General features: G+C 34.0%; 1 protein-coding gene across 3 annotated transcripts in view; it reads right to left on the bottom strand.

Annotated features, from left to right (window-relative positions):
• The window catches only part of LOC126868055 (uncharacterized protein DDB_G0271670-like), a 173,014-nt gene that overhangs the window by 66,822 nt on the left and 80,771 nt on the right, over positions 1-25,421 (bottom strand). The window contains exon 1 of one of the 3 annotated variants that reach the window (XM_050623213.1): positions 3,435-4,222. The exons of the other annotated variants lie outside the window; for them this stretch is intronic. Within the exon in view, the coding sequence (XP_050479170.1) occupies positions 3,435-3,491 (57 nt within the window). The 5' untranslated portion in view covers positions 3,492-4,222. Of the gene's footprint in view, positions 1-3,434; positions 4,223-25,421 lie in introns of those variants that run through there. 3 annotated transcript variants of the gene reach the window in all.

The following is a 25,421-nucleotide window of genomic DNA, read 5'->3' as shown; positions in this document are numbered from 1 at the left end:
TCATAATATTAAAATATTGAGAAACATTAAAAAGTATGGAAGATATTGAAATTTCGCTTTCATGTAATTGTACCTCTGGTGTTTTATAGGAATTCGTCAATTTATAATCCACATTTAACAGGCTTATATCTTTGGATCTAATAAGCGGTTCTCATATTCAATTATATCATGTTAGAATCCTACTTTTACTCATAAAAGTACTTGTACGTAGAATATATTTTCATCGTTATGCTCTAAACATTCCAATTCCTTCAAATTCCATAATATTATGGAATCTAGATGGAAGGAGAAGTAACAATGGAGAAATTTTTAGCAAATCGTTTGGATTTCTCTTAATCAACGCGCCGTTGAGAAGTAAAATTCCATCGTGTGAATGGACTGGCAAAGAATAACCAATGAAATGTTGACTTAACGCAACGTTGGCGCTTAATGGATTAAACGACACGGCTAATCACGAATCGAACCTTTGCGCCGATTTTTGACATGACAGGATCTCGTGCAGAACGTTTCAACTAGCTGTGCTTGCGAGTTCCATTGCACAAGATAAATCATCGAAGCGTAATCTTCCGAAGGAACCATGGCAGCTTAACATTCCACCAGCTTGCATAACGAGAGTAGCGTTCACCGGCGACGACGTGTGTGCATTTGCACGTGAACCTCGGTCGAGCATGCACAATCGTCCATTCGCCGCGTATCCTGCGTGAAGTATAGCAATCACCGGCGAGATAACGCCTGTATCCTTGACTCTAGTCGTATACCTACCGATGCGTGTGTCATGCTGTGTGTGAATGCCACTAGATTCGCTTGCACGCATCGAGATAGAATAGTTTTGTTACAGCCGTAATAGAATAACGCTCTCTAACGATTAACGCGTTGACTGTCACGGTGATTATCGATGACCCACGTGACTAAATTTTTTAGAATAATCAAAGTAAGATGAGTTTCGTCGGCTAAATAAAAATTCATGACTTGGATAACGTTGTCAGAAGAAAAGTGAAATATTATGCGATACGATGTTTTGCAAAAGTTAACTGTTATGGCATAGTATGTTCCAATCGATCGCAACAGCAAGGGCAAGATATATAAAATCCGCATGGCAGTCAATGTCTTAACGAAGTTGTCATCTTAAGAAAAGTTGTAAGAGTGCGTTGAACGTTATTAAATATGACGGGGCAACGTTGATGAAATCAAGCGGAGAAATGTCACGGTTTGCGTGCGAGGAAGAGGTGTTCTTGGCAGCGCAACTGTCCACGCTCGAGGCGCGTGAAGGTTAATGTTAACGGGTTCGTGATAATGACTTTTTGAGTGATCGTCGAGTGGTCGGGTTGGATACCTTGCTTCGATCGGTAGTGCCGCCGGATGTGGTTAAGTGTGTCGTCGTGGGGTAGGTTGTGATCCGCATGTCAGAAAATTTTTATGGAATCGGTAATTCAGGGAGTTGGCGAAAGAGTGGTGCGAGTATCTTTTTTATATATGTGATACCGTGGTAAATATATAAATAGAAATGTACTCATATGAAATTCAATTTATTTTAGTTCTTTGTTGCTTGAAATAAAAATTTGCATATCGTTTTAGACATATTTATAGTGCTTCAAAATATTAGAAATTAGAATATGGAGAAACAAATAGAAATAAAATTGTTCATAACACAATTATTATATATAGTTGAATTTGTGAATAAGTTCTACGAAGAATTCGAATATTTTGAAAATTAATTGTTTCGATAATTATGATAACTTTCGCTGATACTTTTCGTGTATAAATGTTCCATTACTATTTAAACGAAAGATCATACAGGGCAGCGAGATGATTTATGATTGCAGAATTTAACAATAGGCGTTACTGTCTTGGTGAAAGTCTATTGTAATAGGGATGATTGCAAATACCTGAATTAACAATTTCAACCGGTGTAATTTGCACATCATTAACACGGTATTGCTAAAAAAATGCTCACCCGTTAACAATATATAATCATCGTACTGTAAAATATAATTAAGTAGTTACAAAATATAATATTTTAAGACAAAATTACAGGACTAACTTAATATTATAGAATATTATTATATAGAACCTTATAGTATCTACAGTTACTTTCGAAAGACATACTCAACTTTGAAATTAAGTAAAACATTGTTAAACATGCTATAGGAACATTGATGAAATCACCGGACAAAATGTCACGGTTTGTATATAAAGGGTGTTGTTTCAGAAAGTATATGACGGATCGCGTTGAGGACGTAACAAAGGTTGATGTTGGCGAATTCATGACATTTACGCCTGTGATGTAATTTGGAGTTATTTAAAGTAAATGTAATTTATGAAACAGACAACTATTCTTAGGCACATTGTCATTGAGATTTTTTATTTTATAAATTACATAAGTTATATTATAGTATATATACCGAGAGTATAAAATCTGACGATGCATAAGTGTTTCGTAAGTTTTGAAAATCTTGAAATGAGATTACGCATTCTTAAAACATCAGGAAGTTATAAATATTAATGTTATACCTGATGTTCGTAAATGCATCTCGATTATAAGAAGTGGTATTAAATATCATTCTTTTAAATGCATCTGATTTCAATTAATATCCGTTTTCATAAATATGCACGAGCTTTTTTTTACTTAATAATTAATTAATAATTAAATAATATTAATAAGAAATTGTGCAAGAAACATTGAAGATTATATTTCTCTATTTAATTTAGTGTATTGCGAGTAAATGGCAATAATGAATAAATAAATATATTTACTAAATAATAAAATATGTACAATATTTCTATTTACTCATTATTATTCATTGCAGAATATTTTATTCGTTTAATATACAACTAATACTACTAAAACCGCTACGGGTCAACGATCTCTGGTTAAAAGCTTACAGAACGAGATAGCACACGAAATTGTGTGCGTCTAAGGTATACGTACGATCAAGTTTAAATTCCACCGAGTTCACCGTGAATGTTACTCTTACCAAACATAGCGTTTAGGTACAGTACAATGCATCTCGAAAGTACCTCAACCGTACCGGCGATACTTTACACCAAGTGACCACACGAACGAGCTAAGCCGCTCGTAAAAATAATTCACGTTCGAACTTCGTCTTTCGAGCACGTAAACAAAAGCATCGCGAACTCGAGTGATTTAAAGCCGATAACTCGCCTCTTAAATTTAACATTCCGAACATGAACGAACTTCTCGACGACGAGTACAACACATTACGTATTTCCACGAGCAATGTGACGTTCGTTTCGCCATAAACAATGAAAAAGCCAGGCTTCAGGAATACGAGTCTACCTATTCTACCGTACAGGACTTCGCGTAAAAAGTGAAAGTGCCGCTTACCGGTGACCATCTTATCAAATCTATTAGAAACGGCTATCCAAATGAAACACATGCACGTGTTCACGATAATTTAAAGAATGCTACTCACCAGCAGGAAAAGTACCGTGCTCGTGGCAGTCGCTTCGAACGATATTCCGCACGCCATTTCTCGCGATCGAACCACCAGGCTCCTCCTCTACCAGACCATCCTGAGACTTGTTAGCGAAGCATGCGGCCCTTGGCTTTGTCGAGCTTCTCTTTGATTAACCTCGAATCACTTTTCCACCACAAAAACCACCACGATGTTCGAACCGGCAATCTCCTCTCCCTTTCTTTATCTTTTTCTCCCTCAAGTCGGCACGTTCGAAACGTAAGGATCAACGATCGCGGATGATCGAAGCGCAATTTCAAGCTTTCAACGAGCGGCTCGTGATCTTTAGAAATCCCAGTCGATCATGGGGCACGATTTCAAGCAGATGGTGCGCCCCGACACGGATCGATCGAAACGGAACGCGATCGATCACTGTTTCTCTCTTGCCTGTTTCTTTCGCTAATCCGTGTATCCGACTCACGTTCTACAAATCGACCGTGGACAACGAGCAGTTCACGTATCAACGACGTTCGTTTGATCCTGATCTTCAAGTTGTACCGTGTTTCGATTGACCGTGATCAATCTTCATCGACGAAACGACGCGATTCGCAACGAGGACTAGACGACGCGGCCGTGAGAGCCCAGTCGTTTCGATGATGATCACGCAAGCTTGTCTCGTGCTCGTTAAAAGGTGACGATTGCACGGTCCTAACCGTAGCACAGGGCTCGGGCAACTGACAGCGGGTCAGAGCCGCGGCACACGGCGCCACGCCGCTCTCACAGCTGATCCGAGAGAACCGATCGCCTCTACTCGCCTCTCTACCCTCTCTCTAACACGCGATTCTCAACCTCTGCCACCGTGTACTCCCTACGATTTACCTCGGCTAACCGGAACGTCATGAGAGCTTGACGAATCGCGCGCCCCCCCTCTAGCGCCCCTACTGATACGTGTCATTGTCGAATCGAACGGACAGGGATCTTTCGTGGATATTGGAACCGAGATATCGGGGAATATTGGAATAGCGTTGCGTTCCTCTGGCAACATTTCTTCGGATTTTTTTCGTTTCCATTTAATTGACTGACTGAAAGGACAGGTAGTCGATGGATAGTGGAAGTGGGCGGAGAACGAAACGAGAATGTTTGCTTGATATGCTTATCAAGTTTCCTGAACACTGAAACCGTGATATCGGATGAATTTCGAGCAATGTTGCGTTCCTCTGGCAAGATTTCTCCGGGCTTTTTCCGTTTTCATTTAATTGACTGAAGGGACAGGTAATCGATGGATGGTGGAAGTAGGCAGATAATGAAACGAGAATGGCTGATATCCTATGAACACCGTTGTATTTATTAGCATTTCCATTGTCTAAATTGGGTCTAAATACATCAAACTTTGTAGTATCTTTATAGGGTTATAAAAATGATGTACTATGAAAATGAAAAAATTCTTCATTAGAATTCTTCAGCTCAAATTATCATTCATCTGTAGCTACGTGAACATTCTGTAAAATGCATGTACGTGTGATTCTGTAAAATGCATAGAAATTCACAGTTGATAATTTGTTGCTAATTGTATGCGAAACGCAAGTCATATTCGGTAAATTCTCGAAAGTGAGTTTGCTTCGTCTCCTGAATTTATTAGCGTTACAAGATCGAATTGAGGGAGTGTTCACTCGAAACATTGCGTTCTATATTCGTGTTCTGCATACGTAAATTTTGAGTGAAAGAGTTTTACAAGAAATGAAACTTTAAATATCCCCAAGAATAAGTCTCAATAAACTTTAAAATAAATTTTAAATTTCCTTTACATTCAAGTAAAAGGAACCAATTAGATTCTGTCCATTAATACGCATCAATGATAGAAAGATTACAATATCGGCAATATTAGGGTTGGATTTAAAACCTGTCCTAATAATTTTAATTTCTATTATTAGTGGGACATTCGTAGATAAATTCGCTTGTGGACCTAATTTTGATTCATAATAATGTACTAATTTCTATTTAATTTATACATCACGTATCGCTATACTGAAAAGATTGAATTTATATCGAGTTACTGATAAAGACAAGAAACTGTACCAAATCAATGACATCCCAAATTTGCCACCGAGAGACAATTCGTCGATGTTATAGGAACTTTTCTTCTAGGATTACTGTACCTTCTGGTCGCTCCCTTGCTAGCAAATGAAGCATAGTAACGACCTGATCGCCATCGCGGCATTTTTTTCCAAGACACTAGTTCACCTCGTTTATGCGCTAAAGCTATGACCGTGATATTCACGTCTGATTACGTTTTTGTTGCTACGCAATGGTGTAAGTGAAAGTATTGTAAAACATACGTTACACATTACGTCGAAGCGTTAAATATAATACATATAACGCAATTAAATGACATTTTAATTTATCTCGTCCTAATCAGAACATAACAACAAGGGAAATGTGACGCTGATGTATTGCCGCGTTCCTTTTCCTTCTTTTGTTAGTTGCAAAGAATAATGAAATGCACGCTCTGACACCTCCAACCCTTAATAGTACCACCAATCGTGTTATTCATGCACACAAAGCTGAATAGTAATTAACATTCACGATCAGGTAACGTTCATTTATGATGTAGTTTAAGTGCTCATTATTCAGTCAAAGAAACTTTAATATAATATATAATGCTACATTTTACTGTATCCTGACAATATCGGCTTATTTCAGCTGTAAGAATATGTGGAATGTATCCTTCGAATTATTTTTAATCGCGTACCTATACGTGATATTTTATCTGCAGTTAAATATCGAATAATAAATCATCTTTGTACATATAATTGTATACGTAAAAATTTGAAACCGTTTACGAAGTAGTTGATGTTTAAGCTTAAAGTCTCGCGTTACGGATCAAAAACTGCAAGAAAGTTGTTTTTCGCAAAGAAATGGTATAAATTTAAAAAAATTATACCTATGGTATCATTGCTAGATTGCGGATATTTATGTAAATTTATATCTTTATAAACACAGTGAAAGAAATGAAACGCAAATAGAGACTTGCTTCACGCCTGAAACATTATAATAAGTATTATGCATACTATCTACATTTCTTTATATATTAATTTCCCATAAATGCATAAACAATCGCCCCTTAATTTCACCATTTAATCGCCATTTTTCTACCTATGAGATTAATCAGTGTAACTTATAAATGACTCGTTTATATCTCTCTCTCTCGAAAAGAAAACATGAGACCGTTAAAAAATCTTTGATCAAATTCCCGAGCGCATGGTTGCACTAAATCAGCTATCTGACATTGAACTCTTATAAAACGATCGAAGATTAAAAACTCTTCATCGACGCGACGGCGCGAACGTGATTCCGTCACGAGGCCGTGAAAGTGAGTAGCACTAATTAATACAAGAATTATTAATAAATATTAATCCGAATTAGGCGGAGCATCGTGCTACACTTTCAGGTTTTTTCTCATGTAGTATATATAGTATATACATATGTATGTATGAAGGTATACGAGTTTTCAACAGTGATATTCGTTCTTCGAAGGCACCTTAATTAGTTCGATAGTGATCGGTACCACGAGCTCAAGGTCATCAGCGATCTGTCACAGACAAGAGTGCTCTATAAAAGTGCAGACTCGCCTTCTGGATTTACCGCCCACGTGCCCTTAATGTCCGTCCTTTTCTGTAATTTTTCACGGTTCTCTGACTTCCAACGAGTAAATTGCCAGCGAAACGGTTAACGAATTTTTTCGGCAGCTTTTTCTCGTCGTTTTGCTATGTACATGTCTTTATTGCGGCTGATTGGGAGCACTTAATCACGTCGGAAATATTACATCCTACATGGTTGTATCGGATGTGTAAATTTTAATGAATCAACCTAAAGGATGAACCTTTACGAAGAAAAAGAAAAAGGATCGATCGAATGTTTGATTAAAGAAACACGACTGACAGTATGTAACGTATTCATGAAGCGTTGTTGTTGTATGGTGATGTTAAGAATGGAATGTAATTATCTAAAAAATATTATAAAAGTAACATACTATTACCGATATTATTATCTACATGATTCTTAGTTAGTTTTCGTACAGCAACATGTATTTGAATACCTATGTACATAACGTGTTTATGCACGGGGAACGAGAAGTTCCTTCCTTTTGCATATCTTTACAATAAGTTTTTATTGCGTAGCATTTTGTCTTGTGACTCACGATTACTTTGGCTTTTTTAGTTGACTTTATTAAGTCACATTTTTTCTGTGTTTACTTATTATGAACTTATAAACTCAGAAAAATAGGAAGTGTCGATTGAAAATTTTACGATATATGTATTTTTTGTATGAACATTCTAATTACACAGATTGTTGGACCAATCTCCAGTATAAACATCTCATTGGTTGAATGTTTCTCGAAATACTCAAACGAGAAAGAGAAAAATCGACAGTAAAAATCGATCTGAAAAATTTTAAACGACTATTAGTGTAACATTTTCACTGCAAATTGGCAGATAGATATAGAAATATTTTTCGCTAAAAAGCTAACAAATTCATTCGAAATATAAGGGTGACTCATCAGATTCTTTTGGAAAACCATAAAACTGTAAGGACAATTTTCAAATCTTAACGTGCAGTGTGTTCTCCGAAGGTCATTCGAAGCCGTTTTTATACGAAGAGGAGTCTTTTACCATGATCGAAGTGTTTATCGCAGGCATAAATTCGGTACTGTTTAAAAGAAAAAGCACTCGGAGACAAAGTAAAAGTCTTCGAAAATTGCACCGAATAAAATAAACTCGAACGATGCATCACGCGGCTAGCTTCGAATTGTATCGCGATTGTCCATAAGTTTCTTGGAACACAATAAAATCAATCTTTATGAAGCTGTTGCGAGTTGTATGTACCATCCGGCGTGATGCAACAAAAGGACGTAAACTGCAACGAAACAGTTTCTGCAAAGAGGAAAAGAAATCCTCGTAAAAATTTCGTCGAAACTGGTTTCGGCTCGTAAAACTACGTTCAAACTAATTTTATAAAAAAACAATAAAACCGTATAAAAATCGCGAGCTCGTCAGGCATTTTAAAATCGTGAACGTACCACGATAAAAGGATGAAAATCGAAAGTTAATTAGTACAACGGAAGAACCCAACAGGACATGGTCGATCGAGCAATCATCTTCTTCCTTTTCGAGTCATTCTGATCGTGGGTTGCACGATCTTCGTAACGGGTAACATCAGAGATTCGTCGAATCGAGCCACGGAACCGTTCTGCTATTTTCTCCTGGCGTTACGATAGATCCACGTCGATGACTATTGGGGAATACAAAGCGATTTAATGAAATCCTTGTGCAATAAACGCGGATGAATAACCGACCTTGCGTATAAGCGGGACGACCTTCGTTAAGTTAAGAGCGCAAGGATCCCGCCAGTTTTTCACGTCATCACGGGCCCCGTCTCCGGCTCTCGAATTCGTTCGCGACCACGCATCGAAATCTCCGGGAATGCCAGGTGACGCGGTGTGCGCGCGCGCACGTTCCACGGAGATTTTAACGATACGCCCGCTCGGAATTTATGTTTGAGGATACCTCGCGTCGCCTGGCTACCGCTCCAACGGTTCACGAATAAAATTTATCCGATAGATATCGGACGCTGAACTCTATTTACGATGTACATTAGCCGCGAAGGGATCATCCAAATAGGTGTAACGGTATGTGTAATACCATAGTTTTATGGTATTACTAACGAATCGTTGAATTCTGAGACTATCGAAATAGACAGTGATTGAAAAGGATCGTTTCAATGGTATGTTTATGGATGCTGTAATATGCATATTAATACGGAAGTTTGGATTGAAATTGAAGTAAGAGATAAGTAATTTGAATAGAGGTATTGAATGTGAGCAGCTGAATTTTTTGACGGGATGTTTACGTTTAGAAAAGCGTTAGCAGATAAAAAGTAATTTATTAATCAAGCGTGATATAAAATGATAGAGAAGTGTGCGTTTTGGTATTCTATTTTGGTAAGTTCGAGCGTTATTTATATAAAATATTTGAAAAATGATTATTTAAATAATATATTTGGATCAGTATTATTTTGAAATAATTAAGCGTTAGTTTACTTGAATAAGTAAATAATCTTTCGCCGAATTAGTTTATTATTTAACTGTTAGACGATACGATCTTTTTGATCTCATTTGGTATATTGTATTTGAGTAAATGTTTCTTCAAATGATATCAAATAATTTCTGATTCTATTATATCTATATTGACAACTGGATTAGAGATACTGGCAGATACGTCATATTCAAGGGTAATTGAAATAAAAACAATATTCGGCGAGAGCGAATGCAGTAAAATAAACATTAACATATTTCGTATTAAATATTATTTTTTTACAGATTGATAGCTTATAAATGCCGTAATATAAAGTAATTGTATTTTTACAATTGGAGTTTTCAACTCTATTAATTTTATGAAGGCTGCGACTTTATTTAAGTTAATGTAAAGATAAGAAACATTTTCTCTTATACCTGATCACGAATTGCTTTATCAAGCACTCGATGAACAGTATAGGTATTATTCTTTCTGGTATGAATGCAAATGGATAAATTAGTCTAATGTATCCGAGAAATCATTTGTACCTGTAAATCTACAGTGGAAAATACGAATGCCTCGCAGGGCAAATGAGCAGTAATGATACGTTATGGAAATTCGTGCTGATAATTTAACTTAAAAAATTGTCAATTTGCCGCGTAAGTAGTGAATCAAGTTCAAATTGACTCGAATCACACAAGATTAATAGCATTCAGAGATTTATTCCAACTCAAGTACTTCTTTAAAAGACATTCTGACCAATTTAATATTTGCTGAATATATTTAGCAAGAACTGTTACATGTCTTATTTCCATTTAATATGCATTTAAGAATTTAATATTTTCCGATCAGAAAAATACCCCTAAATACCATTTAGTATATAGTGAATTATAATATTTTAATATTAATCTTTATCTTTATAATATTAAATAAAATTTTATGAATATTTTAAACAATTTTTTATCAATATTCTTATCCTTCTAATTTTATCTTCTTAGGTATAGATTTATCTTTATAAAATACTTTCAAAGTATCATCTTTTAATTTTATTTCACACAAAGTTCTATTCAATATCCAAATGAGTTTTATTATAATTTCTTGTATTTTTCATTCTACTAGCCTGATCTTAACTGAAGAATTAGTTATATAAAAATAGTTATAAAAGTCACATATAATCTTACTTTTTACATACTCTAAAGATATTTTGTCGATCAGAAGATGTCCGTGGATAATTTCCGAACGGTTTGGTCTACTTGCCTTTAATTCGCAGTTATACACAACGGTGGGCAAACAATGCACAACGCGTGCAAAAGGAAGATCAGAGATTGGACTGTTCGATTATCGAGCATCGGCAAAATTCGAAACGTGATTCCATCTAAAGCAGGAACCTTGTTGTATTATCGGTCTGTATAAATACACTCTGAAAAAAGCCGGCGCTAAAACGCGAAGCTGAATTACACGAAACGATATATCTCTTCGCGAATCCGCAAAGATAACAGATGCCTTTTTTGCACTCAACTCGAAAATTAATAATGCCGTTTACCGATTAATCGGCCGGATCTGATTCCAGGCATGCAGAATTTCGAACAGAAGCAACCATTATTTGTCGCAGAATTCCTTCGACTGCGGTGTGCAATTACGTTTTTTGAGAAGGAAATTCAAAGAAATTGCAGTAGGAATATCGAAGAATAAATTTTTAAACAATTAATTTCAGGATATTCATTAAAATTATATTATAGTTATTTGAGAGACGATAATTTAACAAGACCATGGACTATAGTTCCTTTTTTTTTCATCCTTATTTTAAGATTATACCTACACAGAAAAGTTATTGGTAATCGGATTTTCAACCTACAAATTGCTTCTTCAATGTCAAACTTTCCTACCTAAATCTCACAATAAATTCTATTGCTTCTCACATTTCTTGCTCGCAACCCTTGCAATATCAATCAAACCAAAGATCATCGATCTTCTTTATATACCCAAGATATTCAAGCTTTCCCAAATATATTGGGGGAAAACGAATCTATAACGCGCCTACAGATTTAGAGCAGTGAGAAGTGATACTCATTGATACTCAATACTCGTTTCGTAGAAGAAATGTACATTATGTTGCAATACTTATTTATATATTACAATCTCATTGTATACATATATGTACAAAACTATGCAGTATTAAGATCCTATCGCTTCTTGCGGTGAAACATTAAACATCACTTCCACCTAAGTATACAATTTTCCTCACATATACCCTCTTAAACCTCCTAACACTTGCCATTCATGCACCCTGAGATTCCGCGTCATATTTTGTCGAATACACTTTTTTTCTCCTATCAAGAGCCAACACTGGTCGCTATGCACGGACCCTATAGAAGGTACATCGAGCTGGCCCTCGATCGTGGCGCTAAATTTTCCCTTTATCTGCATTTCTCGCATGCCAAGCGGCTGTGCCACTCTGTCGGCTGTTCGGTCGCGCGGCCTCTCGCTGGAATTCCGCCGATCGCGCAAACGCGTCGGCTTGTATTGGAGGTCAGCCGCGACCTAGGCATATCTTGCTGCATTGTTCCTCGAGTTCCTCGAGCATTGTTTCGTCGTTGGCCATGGGGTCGGCGCGCGAAAGGCCGACATCTGGATGCGTATCTGCCGTGGCGAGGGTCGTGGATCCGCGTCCCTCAAAAATCGCCCTTCTTCAACCGCCAGGATACCATCTCGCGCTGACTTTTGTCCACCCGCGGCCCGTGCACTTTCCGATATAATGAATGCATTACGACGCGCTATCAGTCGGCAATAAATCGTACTTGGTGCGTGGACGAAGGTACCGACATGCCGCGTCGCGAATATTACAGGTTGGCTGCTGTGTATCGGAGATAAAGCTTTGATTAAAGACACGGCTACGTTCGCGGTGGGCGTTTGCCGTTCTTGTTTTTTTTTTTTTCTTTCATTCTACATTTCTTTTTGTTGCTCGAAAAGGAACGAGAAGGAAGGGCTTATTTTCTTATTTGTTTCTTTCTCGCTTTTGTCTCTATGTTTGACACGGTTTGTTGATTTGTCTTGGTTTCATCGCTGGTATCAATCTGTCAGATGGGCAATCTCGCGATAGAATCGACTTAATTTCCGCTCGCTGAACGAAGGCGACTGATGACGAGCTAGCTTGTCCGTACATATTGCGAGAGAAATAAATGAGAGTGATTACATTGAGAGATGAGAATTGTTGCTTTAATTGAAGGTGAAAGTAATTAAGCGTTTTACGGATTCTGTTAAGATTCGATGATATGACGTATATGGAACGTGAGAAGCAAAGGAATGTTTCGCAATTGCTCGAAGGGTTTACTTTGTTTGAAAGCTCGCCTAATTAAGTATAAAATTGAATAGTTTCATTGTGACGGATTTTGTGTTGAAAAATACTTTTGGTTTCTCGTTTCAGTTCCATGCTGAAGGTTTTCTTGGAATATTAAGTCTTTTATATTTGCCAAATGAGAGGAAGATTGAAATATAAAAATTCGAGGAACTCATCACAAGTCAAGGACTATAGTTGGCGAATAGATAATAGTGCACAAAATAATCTAATCTTCCTACATTGTTGGTGCGACGTTAATTTTTAAATTAGAAGAAACCGATTCTTTTCGAGGAAGGATTTTTAGTACTGCAGATTTTCATGTCTTAATTAAGAAAGAAATTCTATAGTTTTACTATGGATACTTTGTTCTAGGCGAGGAGAGATGCTTTAAGACAAACATTATTACATCAGGAGTTCTTAAATTGGACAACAGCGAATCTTAAACTAGTACACTTTGTGACACTGCTCGAACATTAACTTTAGAAAATATTGGCATAGATTAACATCGTTATATATGATACGCATATAACACTGGACTACTCTGCAGGTATTAGATTGCAAGGATGATTTTCGGCTAAATTTTTCGTTCATGGTTTTATCTCGCAGACTACGAGATTTTTTTAGAAAATGCGTGAATTCGAAACGAGCCAATTTTCACAATATCTCTCTCTCTCTCTCTTTCTGTCTTATAGGAATGTTTATATAATACAAATATTTAACAGTGATATTTTTTCCACATTCCTTCATAAAGGACAAATAAAAATGCCAATGAAGTTATTTATGTTAAAAGTGTTAGTTATTATTGTTTATGGAAGGTTTCATGTATCCAAGTGTTACTTATCAACTGCCATAAATTGTATCGTGATAATGAGAAAAGCTAACACTAAAACGATATAGATTACTATACGTAAAAGTGTAATTTTATTGACCTTCTGACGTAAACAAATAAATTCTGTTGGATTGGACGTTTTTACGACCAATGAATCAGTATTACGTTCTTAGGTTCTTACGTATCGCATTTGCTTAGAATTACATGTTCTTAACAGATGAATATTAAATTCGGTGGAAAACAATCTCGGTTTAAAGCAATAGCATGTAATTAGATATGAAATGTAAATCACGTTGACTAAGAAAAATATTTATCTATCAAAAAGGAATTTTTAGTGTTCTCAAATTAACGCTCTTTTATGCTGATTATTTTTAAATATTTATTATATTTAATTCGTCTGATTCTGTCCAAATACAATTATTTATAATTAAATAAAGAATTCTCAGCGAGTAAGTACTTTAATCTTTAATTACTAACATTTATATAAACCAAAGCATCAATAAACCAAATAATGGTTTCAGCTTGATTTGTTTTTTCATGTTTTCTTTTTTCGATGCCAAACAAGATACCATTGAACAAAAAGTTTATGATACATATCGGAAAAAACCTTTTTTGTTTGATATTCCAATGACGTTATAATCAGTAAACTTTTTTACAGAATTTAGTTTTGACTAAAATTGCTAATTAATCAGTAATAATCTTCGATCAAGGAATAACAATAAATATGTCGAGATCCTATCTACGTAAAAAAAGAATGGAAAAAGTATCCAATTTGCTATATGCGAATGAAGAATAAAAGTAAAAGAGATCAGTAGATAGATCTATAATTAAAATAAGAATGTTCCTTAAGATAAATGCATAATGACCTAAATGTACACTTAATTTATACCGATAATCCGCAAAAATCTTTTTAGAAATTTTGATTTAGAAATTTCGAATTTCTTCCACAAATATTAAAAATGAAAGTTTTCATTGTTCGTAGCTATTTTCCTCATGATTAACAGAGAGGTACATTTTTGTCATCCAGCTTCAATTTTGGTCTCATCATTTTCTTTCAATGGATTCTTCTGTCAAGAAAAATAGCAACTCGTTCAGTATAATTTTTAGTTTTGTCACTTAAATCCCTTGATTTCATTGTACTGTTTTCTATCAACCTTAAAAAAAGAGATATAGCTTTGTTTACTAGAACGAAATTAATGGTTCGTTTTATTCGAAGAATAACAGTACAGCTTTGTCGGTCGACCACACCGAAAATTTCCAACAATAACGCCGTGTGCTCGTTTCAACGAAACATCGTTGTATCTTGAACAGGCAGACCCAACATCCTCAGCATCGTTTTAGCAGAATATCCTTTAAAACTACCACATAATTCATTCGGCTTATAATACGAGCATTTTGATAGTTTTCTTTGAAATAATAATTTACTGGCTTTTTTATCGAACAGGTTGGTTATTGCTTCGTAAGATGTTTTAAATGATAAGTCAATTTATAGTTTTCTCTGCATTTAATTAATCTCTTCTAAATTTATGTTAACGCGTTCATTCTGTTAAGACATAGATATATATACACATCATTTCGCGTTTACGGTCATTGTACGCCATATAAAATTCTGGCGTGGATAACTTTTTAAGTTTCTCACCTGTGGCCATATTAATTAACTTTCTTGTCTCTCGTCACTTTATATAATGAAATTATACATATATATATATTTTTTCATAATATATGAAATTGATGTGTGATAAATGCTACTATGTTTAGCCAGTAAATCATGAAAAATTTTATATTTTTATGAAATCGATCGCTTCTTACGCAACAAATTAATATTTGGAAGCACTGCTCAATTTCTTTAAATACCAATATATTTTCCATTGCTACTAATCTAACTAGTGGAAATAATGTACTTGGCATAAATATTTGTAATCATTTCACTCAGTGGAAATTGTTCTCCGTTTTCACTGTACTTTTTTAAAAAAATTTCAATGAAATATTCATTTAAAAATCACGACATTTATATACGATTAAACGAGATTAAATCGAAAATTTTATAGAAATCCGAAATTCTTGTTGGACGTTTACTAGCTACCTGAATAGCTTCGATCGTTAAAAAAATGGTTCCTTTTCTCCCGAAGTTCTGCCGATGTAATATAAACGTCCAAAGATTTTAATTAAGCAAATTTTTACACTTTAAGAAATATACGACTACATTTTTTTCCATTTCCTGCTTTCCAATTTACTGTCGCCGAACTAACTACTGGTCATATAGAATGCGAAATCTCTTATACCTTTTTCCCCTGGTGGCTGACCTAAGCTCCAGTCAAAAGCAAAAACGACGTAGGCTGCCTGCTGAGATCCTCTTCATAGAAGAACGCTTCCGTGGAAGTTTCTCGTTTGAAATTTGTTCTGGAGTGTGAATCGTAATCGTGATCAACGAAAATTATTCTGTTGTTAGTGGACAGGTCGAAACTTTTTATGTCGTGTAACGTGGCTGAAAAAGGCCCTTGAGATCATTATGGTATACTTTCTTATAGTTTCTTATTATTCGAAGAATAACTGTACAACTTTCTCGCCTATGAGTTGGCATTGAGACAAATCCTGCGCGAATAGTAAGATATTTTTTTATTTGAAACAATGACACAGCGAAAAGTAATACGAAGATTTCGGTTGATTTCGTACAAACTAAACGAAAAATCTAATATTTCTAATTTAAAGTTTCGTATCTACTTAAATTTGGGAAACGTTTTCGCTTGATTTGATTTGTGGAATATCGCCGTACACGGTACATAAGCGACTACTTATTAGCTGATATTGCATTATCTTCGTATGATTAACGATGGTAGGCAAGAATATCTCTCGTGGAAATTAAAGATCTTACAATCCAACTTCTGTACTCGTAAACTATTATCGACACAGTCTTAAAATAGTATTTAGCTACTTACACAAAAGGTCTAGCATAATAATGGAACGAATTAATGTTTGCATCGCGATGCACATACATAATGCACCTGAGTAGAAATGCGTTATCGTTACATCTAAGATTTCCATCGTTGCGTCTTCCATTCACAATTATTAGATGCTTTGGCGTTCATAATCGTTGCTTCTATTATTTACATGTTACATAGTATAAATTGCATCCGAGCGATGAATCACGTGAAGCTTAATCGAACATATTTCACGTGGGTCGTGCGTAACTATATAAAAGAGTGAAAAGATATTAGGAATAATGGTTCACTTAGAAGTTTCGATATTTCAGTGAAAAACAAATAAGCATATGATACTCTATTAAGCTAGTTAAAGTGAAAGATTTCTAGGCTAGAATTAGCATAAACATACAAAGAGACTTAACTTCAACCTTTGTATTTCGAACGCAACTAAACTAAATCTTACTCAAACCTAATCAAAACTGACAAAGTTGCTATCTACGCAACAGCTACGTACAGCGCACGCTGCGTACAGATTCTCCTTGTAACAAAAAGGTTAAAGAAGTATCGGTTAAACAAGTGAATAAATCTTGTAAAATGTAAAGTAGCTTCGAATAAAATAAAATATAATGGAAATGAAGAATAATTTGTCAGATAAAGGTACTTTCCTTATATCAAATATGTCTGCGATTTCGATTTTGAAAGTTAATTTAACGTTTCAAAACATGTATCAACGTAGAAGCATATTATTTCCACAAAGTCTTACCAAAGTAAAAGAATTAAATATAATTAGACAATAAAATTATACTGTTATTTAATTGAAATATGCAGAAATAACGTGGCATAGCGAGTAACATATCATGTTAAATGCAAAAGATTATGCGTAATACAGAATACAAATTTCAGACTATTATAACAATGTACCAATTAACTATGCATTAATTATTTTAATATACCAAAATTCTTGTAAACCTGTCACAATACTGAGAAGAATTAGCGAGAAGAATTACTCTCCCTTTATCAAGCTTAATTTTTATCTTTTAAAAATTTCTTATAAAATATCTTCAACATTATTTGCATATCGATACATATTTGTTATATGTATGTAATGCATGTTAAACATCATATAGCTCTCTAGAATCATTTTATGTACCGTCATTATATGAGTTAACAGAAGCGTTGAAATAGAAACGTTTTCTCCCGTGAATACGTCCGAAAGGTCTTAATCACTGCGTTGTACATCTTCAACTTTAGCTTTCCATGTACCACAAGAAAAGAAATAAGTGTATAGTCCTGTTTGCTCTGCTGCCTTGTAATCGAAGTATGCAACTTCTTAAGCCTTGCACCATGGGGAAAGCAAGTGTACGTCATAAATCTTAACAAGGTAGCTCTGTGAATTCAAATTGTGACTTTATCTTCACTTCTCGCCTATCTTTTTACGCGCCTCATGTAAAAGGATTATTAAACGATTTATTCAATTTGAATCTCCTCTCAATCTTCTTTGACAACTTTAAAACATCTTCCGCAGATTTTTGATTCGTATTTTGAAGCTCGCAATTTTACAAAACTTACAAATTTTACAGTAGAAATAAGAAATTTTAAGAAGTATATCTTTTTCTTATTTACACTTGAGAAAGATTTTAATGAAAAATGTTTAGAAATAAAAAGACTTTTATTTCAACAGAATTGGAATATTATAAATTATTGAAATACAAGTTTGTTCGGTCGTATTCTCTGTACTCTGAAATTATTCTGTTTTCACCTTTCAGTTATCCTTGCAGCTATATATGTATACCGATACGGCAAGCCACAATCACTTGATTATTATACCAATGCAAATCGAATTCAACTACCTTGGATAATAAAAAGAAAAAAAAAAGATCAGATACGTAAACTGAATTAAGAACTACTAAGAGCGTATAATTATTTCTACATTGTATAATTATTCTTACATAACGAATATCGAGCTCAGTAATTTTTAAATAATGCTTACTTTCAATTTTTCTAAAAAGGATGTAGACATACTTGAAAGTTCCACACATTTTTGCGCGTTCATGATAAATTAATCCCTATTGAAAAACAAATAAAATCTTGGATATATAAAAAAAATATATAGTATAACAAGAAAGATGAGCTTCTATCTGTTTATTTTGTAAAAACAATTCAAATCTACAGAAACTCTTGTGTATCGTTGAAAATCTATAAAATTTCTATAAAAACCTTCATATTGATCATTTTCACTAATCTGGCAGTTTTAAAGTTAAAAAGTCCTTACATACGAATAATTTTCTATGAATATGAAAATTGAGTATTTGCTCTTACATTTATATTAAAGTATCCGAAAGTATCTTTTATTTTTTAATGAGAATTAATATTATTAGGCTATGAATATTTATGCAAATTTTCATTTCTATGAATACAACTAAAAGGGTAGCATTTAAACAGAGATTTATTTCACCTACTAAATTTTATATTTTAATATAAATTGAATATTTTATACCTTCTCTTTTCTTTTGCGTATTATGTGCATTTTCTATACTTTTATAATTTTATTAATTTTTAAATACTCGTAGAAATATTAATTATTGTCCAAATATTACCATCATTCGGAGAATATTAACACCATCGTTAACCAACGAAGCTACTTTTATTGCTTGCTGTTGTCCTTTTCGTTCTTAATAAAGTAATTGCTGAATAAAACGAAAGCACAAATAAAAGTATTACTGTAGGTAAAACCTTGAGCAACATATGGGAAAAAATACTTAATGAATATGTATCAATATAATCTGCTCATCAAACAGACGTTGAACCCGGACGTCTGTGCCCTTACAAATTGTATCGAAGATTACCTGATTTTTGTCTTTTTCCAACCAGGCGTCTTGATTTACTTGAAAGATGAAAATCTGCCAACCTCGAATTTTGATTAATGGCATAAATATGATACGTGTCATGAGAAATTAGCATATTACAGATATATCAAGAACAGTATTAATGGTTTCTTCGGAATGAAATCTACAGAAACAGATTTATAAAATATCTAATCTTACATGAAAATAGTATTTGGACGATACTTTACTGATTTACATTCTTTATGTTTATAATAATAACGCGTAACATTCCACTATAATATTGAGTTATTCTTTAAACAATATTTAATACGTTCTGTAAAAAACGTTTATAATATTGGTTCAAGGTAACGATGAATTTTATTTGATGTTAATGCGTGCAAGAATATATAAAATCCTTTTTTTCAATCATTGAGAAAGATTTTTTGTTACGTAAGGATTAAGGATTGAAGATATGTAAATCAGCAAGCATATTTTGGATTATAAAATAGAAAACTATTTCTATGTCATTTTCTCGTTTTAGTATCCGACAGTTATTTATAAAGATTAAAGATACTTAAAATTATAATAATTTACTAATATTATGTAATAGTTTCAAGTACCATCGTTTACGAGAGAACAAAGTTTTTAATATTTAAAGACTCGGAAAATACATTTTTATTTATACTACGTTCTATTTCGATGAAAAGTTTACGTCATCAGACATAAGAAAGCTAAAATTCTTACATAGACGGATAAAATATCATGTTGTTATCGAATCAATCCTTTTTACAAAAAAGGTTTCTTTCATTTTTCTAAATCAAAAATTAATTTTAAGAAAATACAAATTTAGAAGAATCAATTAATGATCTTAAAATAATTAGTGCTCCAGGTTTCTATCTTCATTTATCTTCAATGATAATATATACAGTAAAAGATATGTTTTCTACAATATATTTATGCGCCACCAGAATGAGTGAGTCAAGGTCTCTGTATTAAATCCCGCTAAAGTCACGGTCGTATCGAGAAAGTCGATAACACGTATTAATGGATTCGATACCAGGAAGAGCATCTCATTAAGCAATAATTGCAATCTCATCCTGTGAATCATCGAACCATATCCTACCGCAAATTTCGAATCACACGCTGAAACTGTATAATTATTACATTTCGCTCATCTCAGTGAAAATGCCATTGACAGATTTCATTCATGATGTCGGCAACTTGATGATTAATATTAATCGAGGAATTTTATTTCGGTAAATCCACCAGAGATTCCTCTTGAAAATCTTCTGAATGATGATCACAGTTATGTAAATGTGCTAGATAACATGGCTTGAAGTATGTTTCGTAAAATATATTTTAATAAAATTTGTAATATATTTCAATAAAATTTGTAATAATTAATACGTATTAATGCTACTCTTCAAGATTAACATTATAAACTGCAAATTTAAAAGCGTATTCCAAATGATTTATATCGTATACTATAAAGATTCCACAAACAATTTCACATATAAAAAATTAGAAACATCCACCGCTTGTTCAAGTTATTTCTATCTTTTATTTCCAGGCGACAATTTCAAGTATAAGACAAATTTTGTCTCTCAAGAACTAAACTGCAAATGACTCTTAACCGCAAATGCGAGATGCTCAGTAGTCGTTTTGCATACAAAAAATCTAAAGCATGATATATCCTCGGTCATATTTCATTGCTTATTAATGGCGTTTTGTCAGCCTGTATCAAACCAGATCATTATAAATAGCCGTAGAACCGGTGTAGCTGCGATTACAGTAAACCATTTCGAATCCATAATTATTGTCGAGTTCGCATGATCACTAAACCGGACAATGATGTCATTGAAACGAACGGAACTAAAATCGAAACGATTCTTGAGAGAGAACACTGCCGGGACCTAACACTTTTCATCTCGAAAATGTCATTGCCAATCAAGTTGATCTTTCGCAGTTTACACTTTTCCACTGCGTCAATGTTACGCAAGTTTGTTTTGAAATGTCTTATGGTCTGAAAGATTTAGCTGCTATTTTAAGAACACTGTTTTGAAATTTAATATCAATCATAGTATAATTTTTTACTTGGGAAGAAACCTCTATATAATCAAGAAAGATCTGATCATTAAATTAGGAATTCTGAAAGTGACGATAAAAACAAATTAATTATCGAACACGATCTACTTTATATTATATATACACACACAGTTCGGAATGCTCTTGAACGAATACAAAAACAGTTTCACTTAATTGTATTTGCGTTCCGAAATGTAAAAATTGCAGAGCGAAGAGAGAATTACTATTATTAATTAATAAAAGTAACCTGTTTAAATATTGAATTAGGACTATTACGTGACTAGATCAACAAATCTATTGTATATTGCAATCAATATATTTACGTGTATTTAATCGTTAAGATCAAGATCTATGATATATGATTTTTTTTAATTCAGGTGAAACATACGATACATTCTGATGCGAAAGGTTAATTATGTCCGATCAATATGACTATTCAGACATGACACATACATTGAAATTTATATGATACAATATCAGTAAACAAAATATGGAGCAAATTTCTGAATGAGAAAAGAACACAAACCGAAAAAAGAAATTTCAAGTGTAATTAACAATGTACAAGAAAATTCGCGAGATAATCAATGACTAACCACAGCAATCCATCAGTAGTTCGGAAAATACTGATCCATTATACAGGTTCATTAATCTTTTGAACTTCGAAAGACACAGGTATAGATGAAATCATTTGTAAGATATGGCTGCATACAGTCTATTTCTTCACTTTTCTGATTCAGAGTCTATGAAAAAGCCTATTAATCTGATCGGGTTATTACTGATTACAGTTTAATTCAAGCGGCCGCTTACAGGAAATTAACAAGAAATGAGAAGAACTGAGAATTCATCTGACGATTATGAAGATTGCGTTAAATCTTGACGTAAGAAATTCTGCTTCAGGTCGTCAGAAGTTTGACGTCACAAGGACAAACACATGTAAAAATCGGCGAAAATCCGTATCGATGATATGTAGTATGACTCGTATTTCCGTTTTGAACCTAATTACGAATGTTTCAGTTCTACAAAAACAGCTCAGCGTACTATATCACTTGATTTATGAGTAAAATTAACTTCTGATACCTTTAAAATTCTACTTTATATGATAATAACGATTGTTTATACCATATTACGGCTTACGTACTCGATAATTAAGGTAGACCTTTGTTGCCTTCTCGACATTGGAAACTATGCAGATCACGTCAATTCTGCGGATTTACGCGAAACTGAACATAAAACGGTAATACGTGCAAGGGTTTGCTGACGTTGGTTTTCTTAGATGCTAATCATGTTAAGGCCACGGAGTTTGAAATACGTATACGCTAAAATAGAAAGTATTTATATCAGGGAACAGCCCGATGTTATCTATTGTAATAACCACAAAAAGGAGGACTAATTTATGTTAACTGATTAACGTAAAACACAACTGAATTTCAAATACTTAAAGTCAAAGAAGCTGCTCGAATTAAATATGTTTCTAGCAATTATCATCTTCAATCTTACAATTCATTCAACTTTCTTAATGCGTAAGAGGAATGACACAAGAAAAAGAAATAAACTTTGAAATAGAATGTTTTAAATAAAAAATGATTAATCACCCATAATAAGAAATTTTATTTACCGCTTAGGTAATAGCCTTTGGCTTTGAAGAATTCTAATAAAATATTCTCATAAAATATTCTCATAAAATATTCTAATAAAATATTCTCATAAAATATTCTAATAAAATATTGAATAAATTTTTATTAGATAATTATACTGACGTTTACATCCTAGAATTAGCGCCTGTTTCTACGAACGTCAGACCAATTCTTCCCACGTATTTAACACAGCTTCCAGTTTCGAATGTATAATACGTCGACGACTGCGACCAAGTGCATACGCGCGTTAAAATAAAACGCGATGACGCGTATATGCTGAGACCGGGTTCCGTGAGGCCGCGACTTGTTCGTAGCTAACTCGTAACCATTAAGCGGTAGGAACGCCTCGATGTTACAAATGAGGCGGCATTCGCATAATTAATCGGCGGAACGAACGAAAACGAGGGGGCAGGCACCGTGAAATTTTTCATCGAACCACTGTGAGAAACCGCCAGTAAAGACGGGGTGGTCGTCGAGATCGGAAGTTGACGAGATTCGAAGAAATCCTGCTGTGTTTTACTTATCGAACGACACAGACTGACTTTTAAGGACACAATTTTTTAAAAGGATTAGTTAAATTTTTATCGGCCTAAAGGGAAACTATAGCATGAATGTCGAACACTTGAACTCCTAAAGAAAGGATTAGGTGATTCTACGACTTAAGTTTTAAATTAATATTTCTCTTTCTTTCTTTAAGTTTTCTTTTTGTCCTCTTGTTTCAATTCATTCTTGTGTATATTTTGCAATATCCCCTATATAATGCGTTTCATATATAAAATACATTATGAAAGATAGCAATATATTTCACTAATAATATCTGTTTCGTATCTTACATGATCTAGTTCGTGAAAGATACGTATCAATGCGGTAAATGAAACGACATTTCACATTTGAATTTACGTACTTAGATTTTACTTTAAACTAAGGACTTTGGACCAGACACTCCATATTCTGATTCAAATGAAATCTGTGTTACAACTAAGAACTATTTACTACACCTAGGAAGAATTTCTTAACCAATACCAAAAACTAATCCAACATGTACATTATGTCTAGAAAAGTACCGTTTAGTCTTAATTTATAACCTTAAGTAGCAATCTATCCACATAAGCATTAATAATTTTCTTCGATGACCGCTCAAGCAAATGATTTAGTGCCAAACTTGCGACATAATTAGCGTTTAGTTTACCTTAAATTTCGATGATAGCTGCCTCTTCTTTTCCCAATCCTTTTTTTTTTTTTTTATTCTTTCACATTCGTTTTGCATAATTAATCGACTAGCCGAACACTGCTGCCTCGGGGGAAGATTATCGGCCAGTTTTCGTCGTTTTCGTCGGGCCACGCACGTAAGACGGTAGCATGCTCGAACCAGAGATTGACATTAAGATTGGACAGTGATATTTATAATGAAACAAACCGACCATGTTTGTGAGCACCCCCGCCTACCAGCACGCATTATGGACATCGTTTCGCGTGAAATATGGCCAGATTATTATCGTACCAATGAAATTTAATATTTTGCTCGATGTACGTCGCAGTTCGATAAGGAAATTTCTACGTGTATAATTCACGGATTGAAAGTTCCAAAGAAAGTACATCGAGCGTAGATATCATCTGACAATGAGAAGAAATCTAGCAGTTTTCCCACTTGAGTAAGTGGCATTGCAGAAGCACGAGTTAGTAGTAGAATATTTATAGTTTGTCGAAGTACGAAATATAAATTAGTTGTAATTTGAGATTTTTAAGTTACATTGGAACAATCTGAACTTTTTTGTCGTAAATTAAAAAGATAATGTCTCAGGAAAATATTCTCTAAATAAGCAAAAGTTTTGAAATACTTCATGCATTTAGCATTCACAATAGATATTTCTCATATGTGTTTTCTTCATTTCTAATAAAATTTTTATTCGAATTAAATTTTTGTTTAGGATAGAAACGCATCAATTTCCTACAAGATCGCATAAAATATTATAACTAACAATTTTTATCGAGGCGACTGTGATCCCTACTTAGAAAGGTTAGTGATCCTAAGATGTCGCAACTTTCAATTTATCAACCTCGCCTTGAAACCTCTTATAATCCGCTTGGAATTTCTTGGTGTTCTACATACCACGTCGTCTTATTTTATTTCAGTTTTATACATTTCTCACATAACTCAATCTGAAAGTAAAAATACAATGACACACTCGGCCACAGTAAGTTTCTATACCTTATACATTTAATTCTCCTTTTACCGAAATAACTGTGCGTTATCAATTTGCACGCGAAATCACGCAAACGACGTTTGAAATACTTTTCCATTT

This window comes from Bombus huntii, chromosome 7 (genome assembly GCF_024542735.1).
Source record: "Bombus huntii isolate Logan2020A chromosome 7, iyBomHunt1.1, whole genome shotgun sequence".
NCBI lineage: Eukaryota > Metazoa > Arthropoda > Insecta > Hymenoptera > Apidae > Bombus > Bombus huntii.
The sequence above is the reverse complement of the archived record's forward strand: the minus strand, read 5'-3'. Positions and strand labels throughout refer to the sequence as shown.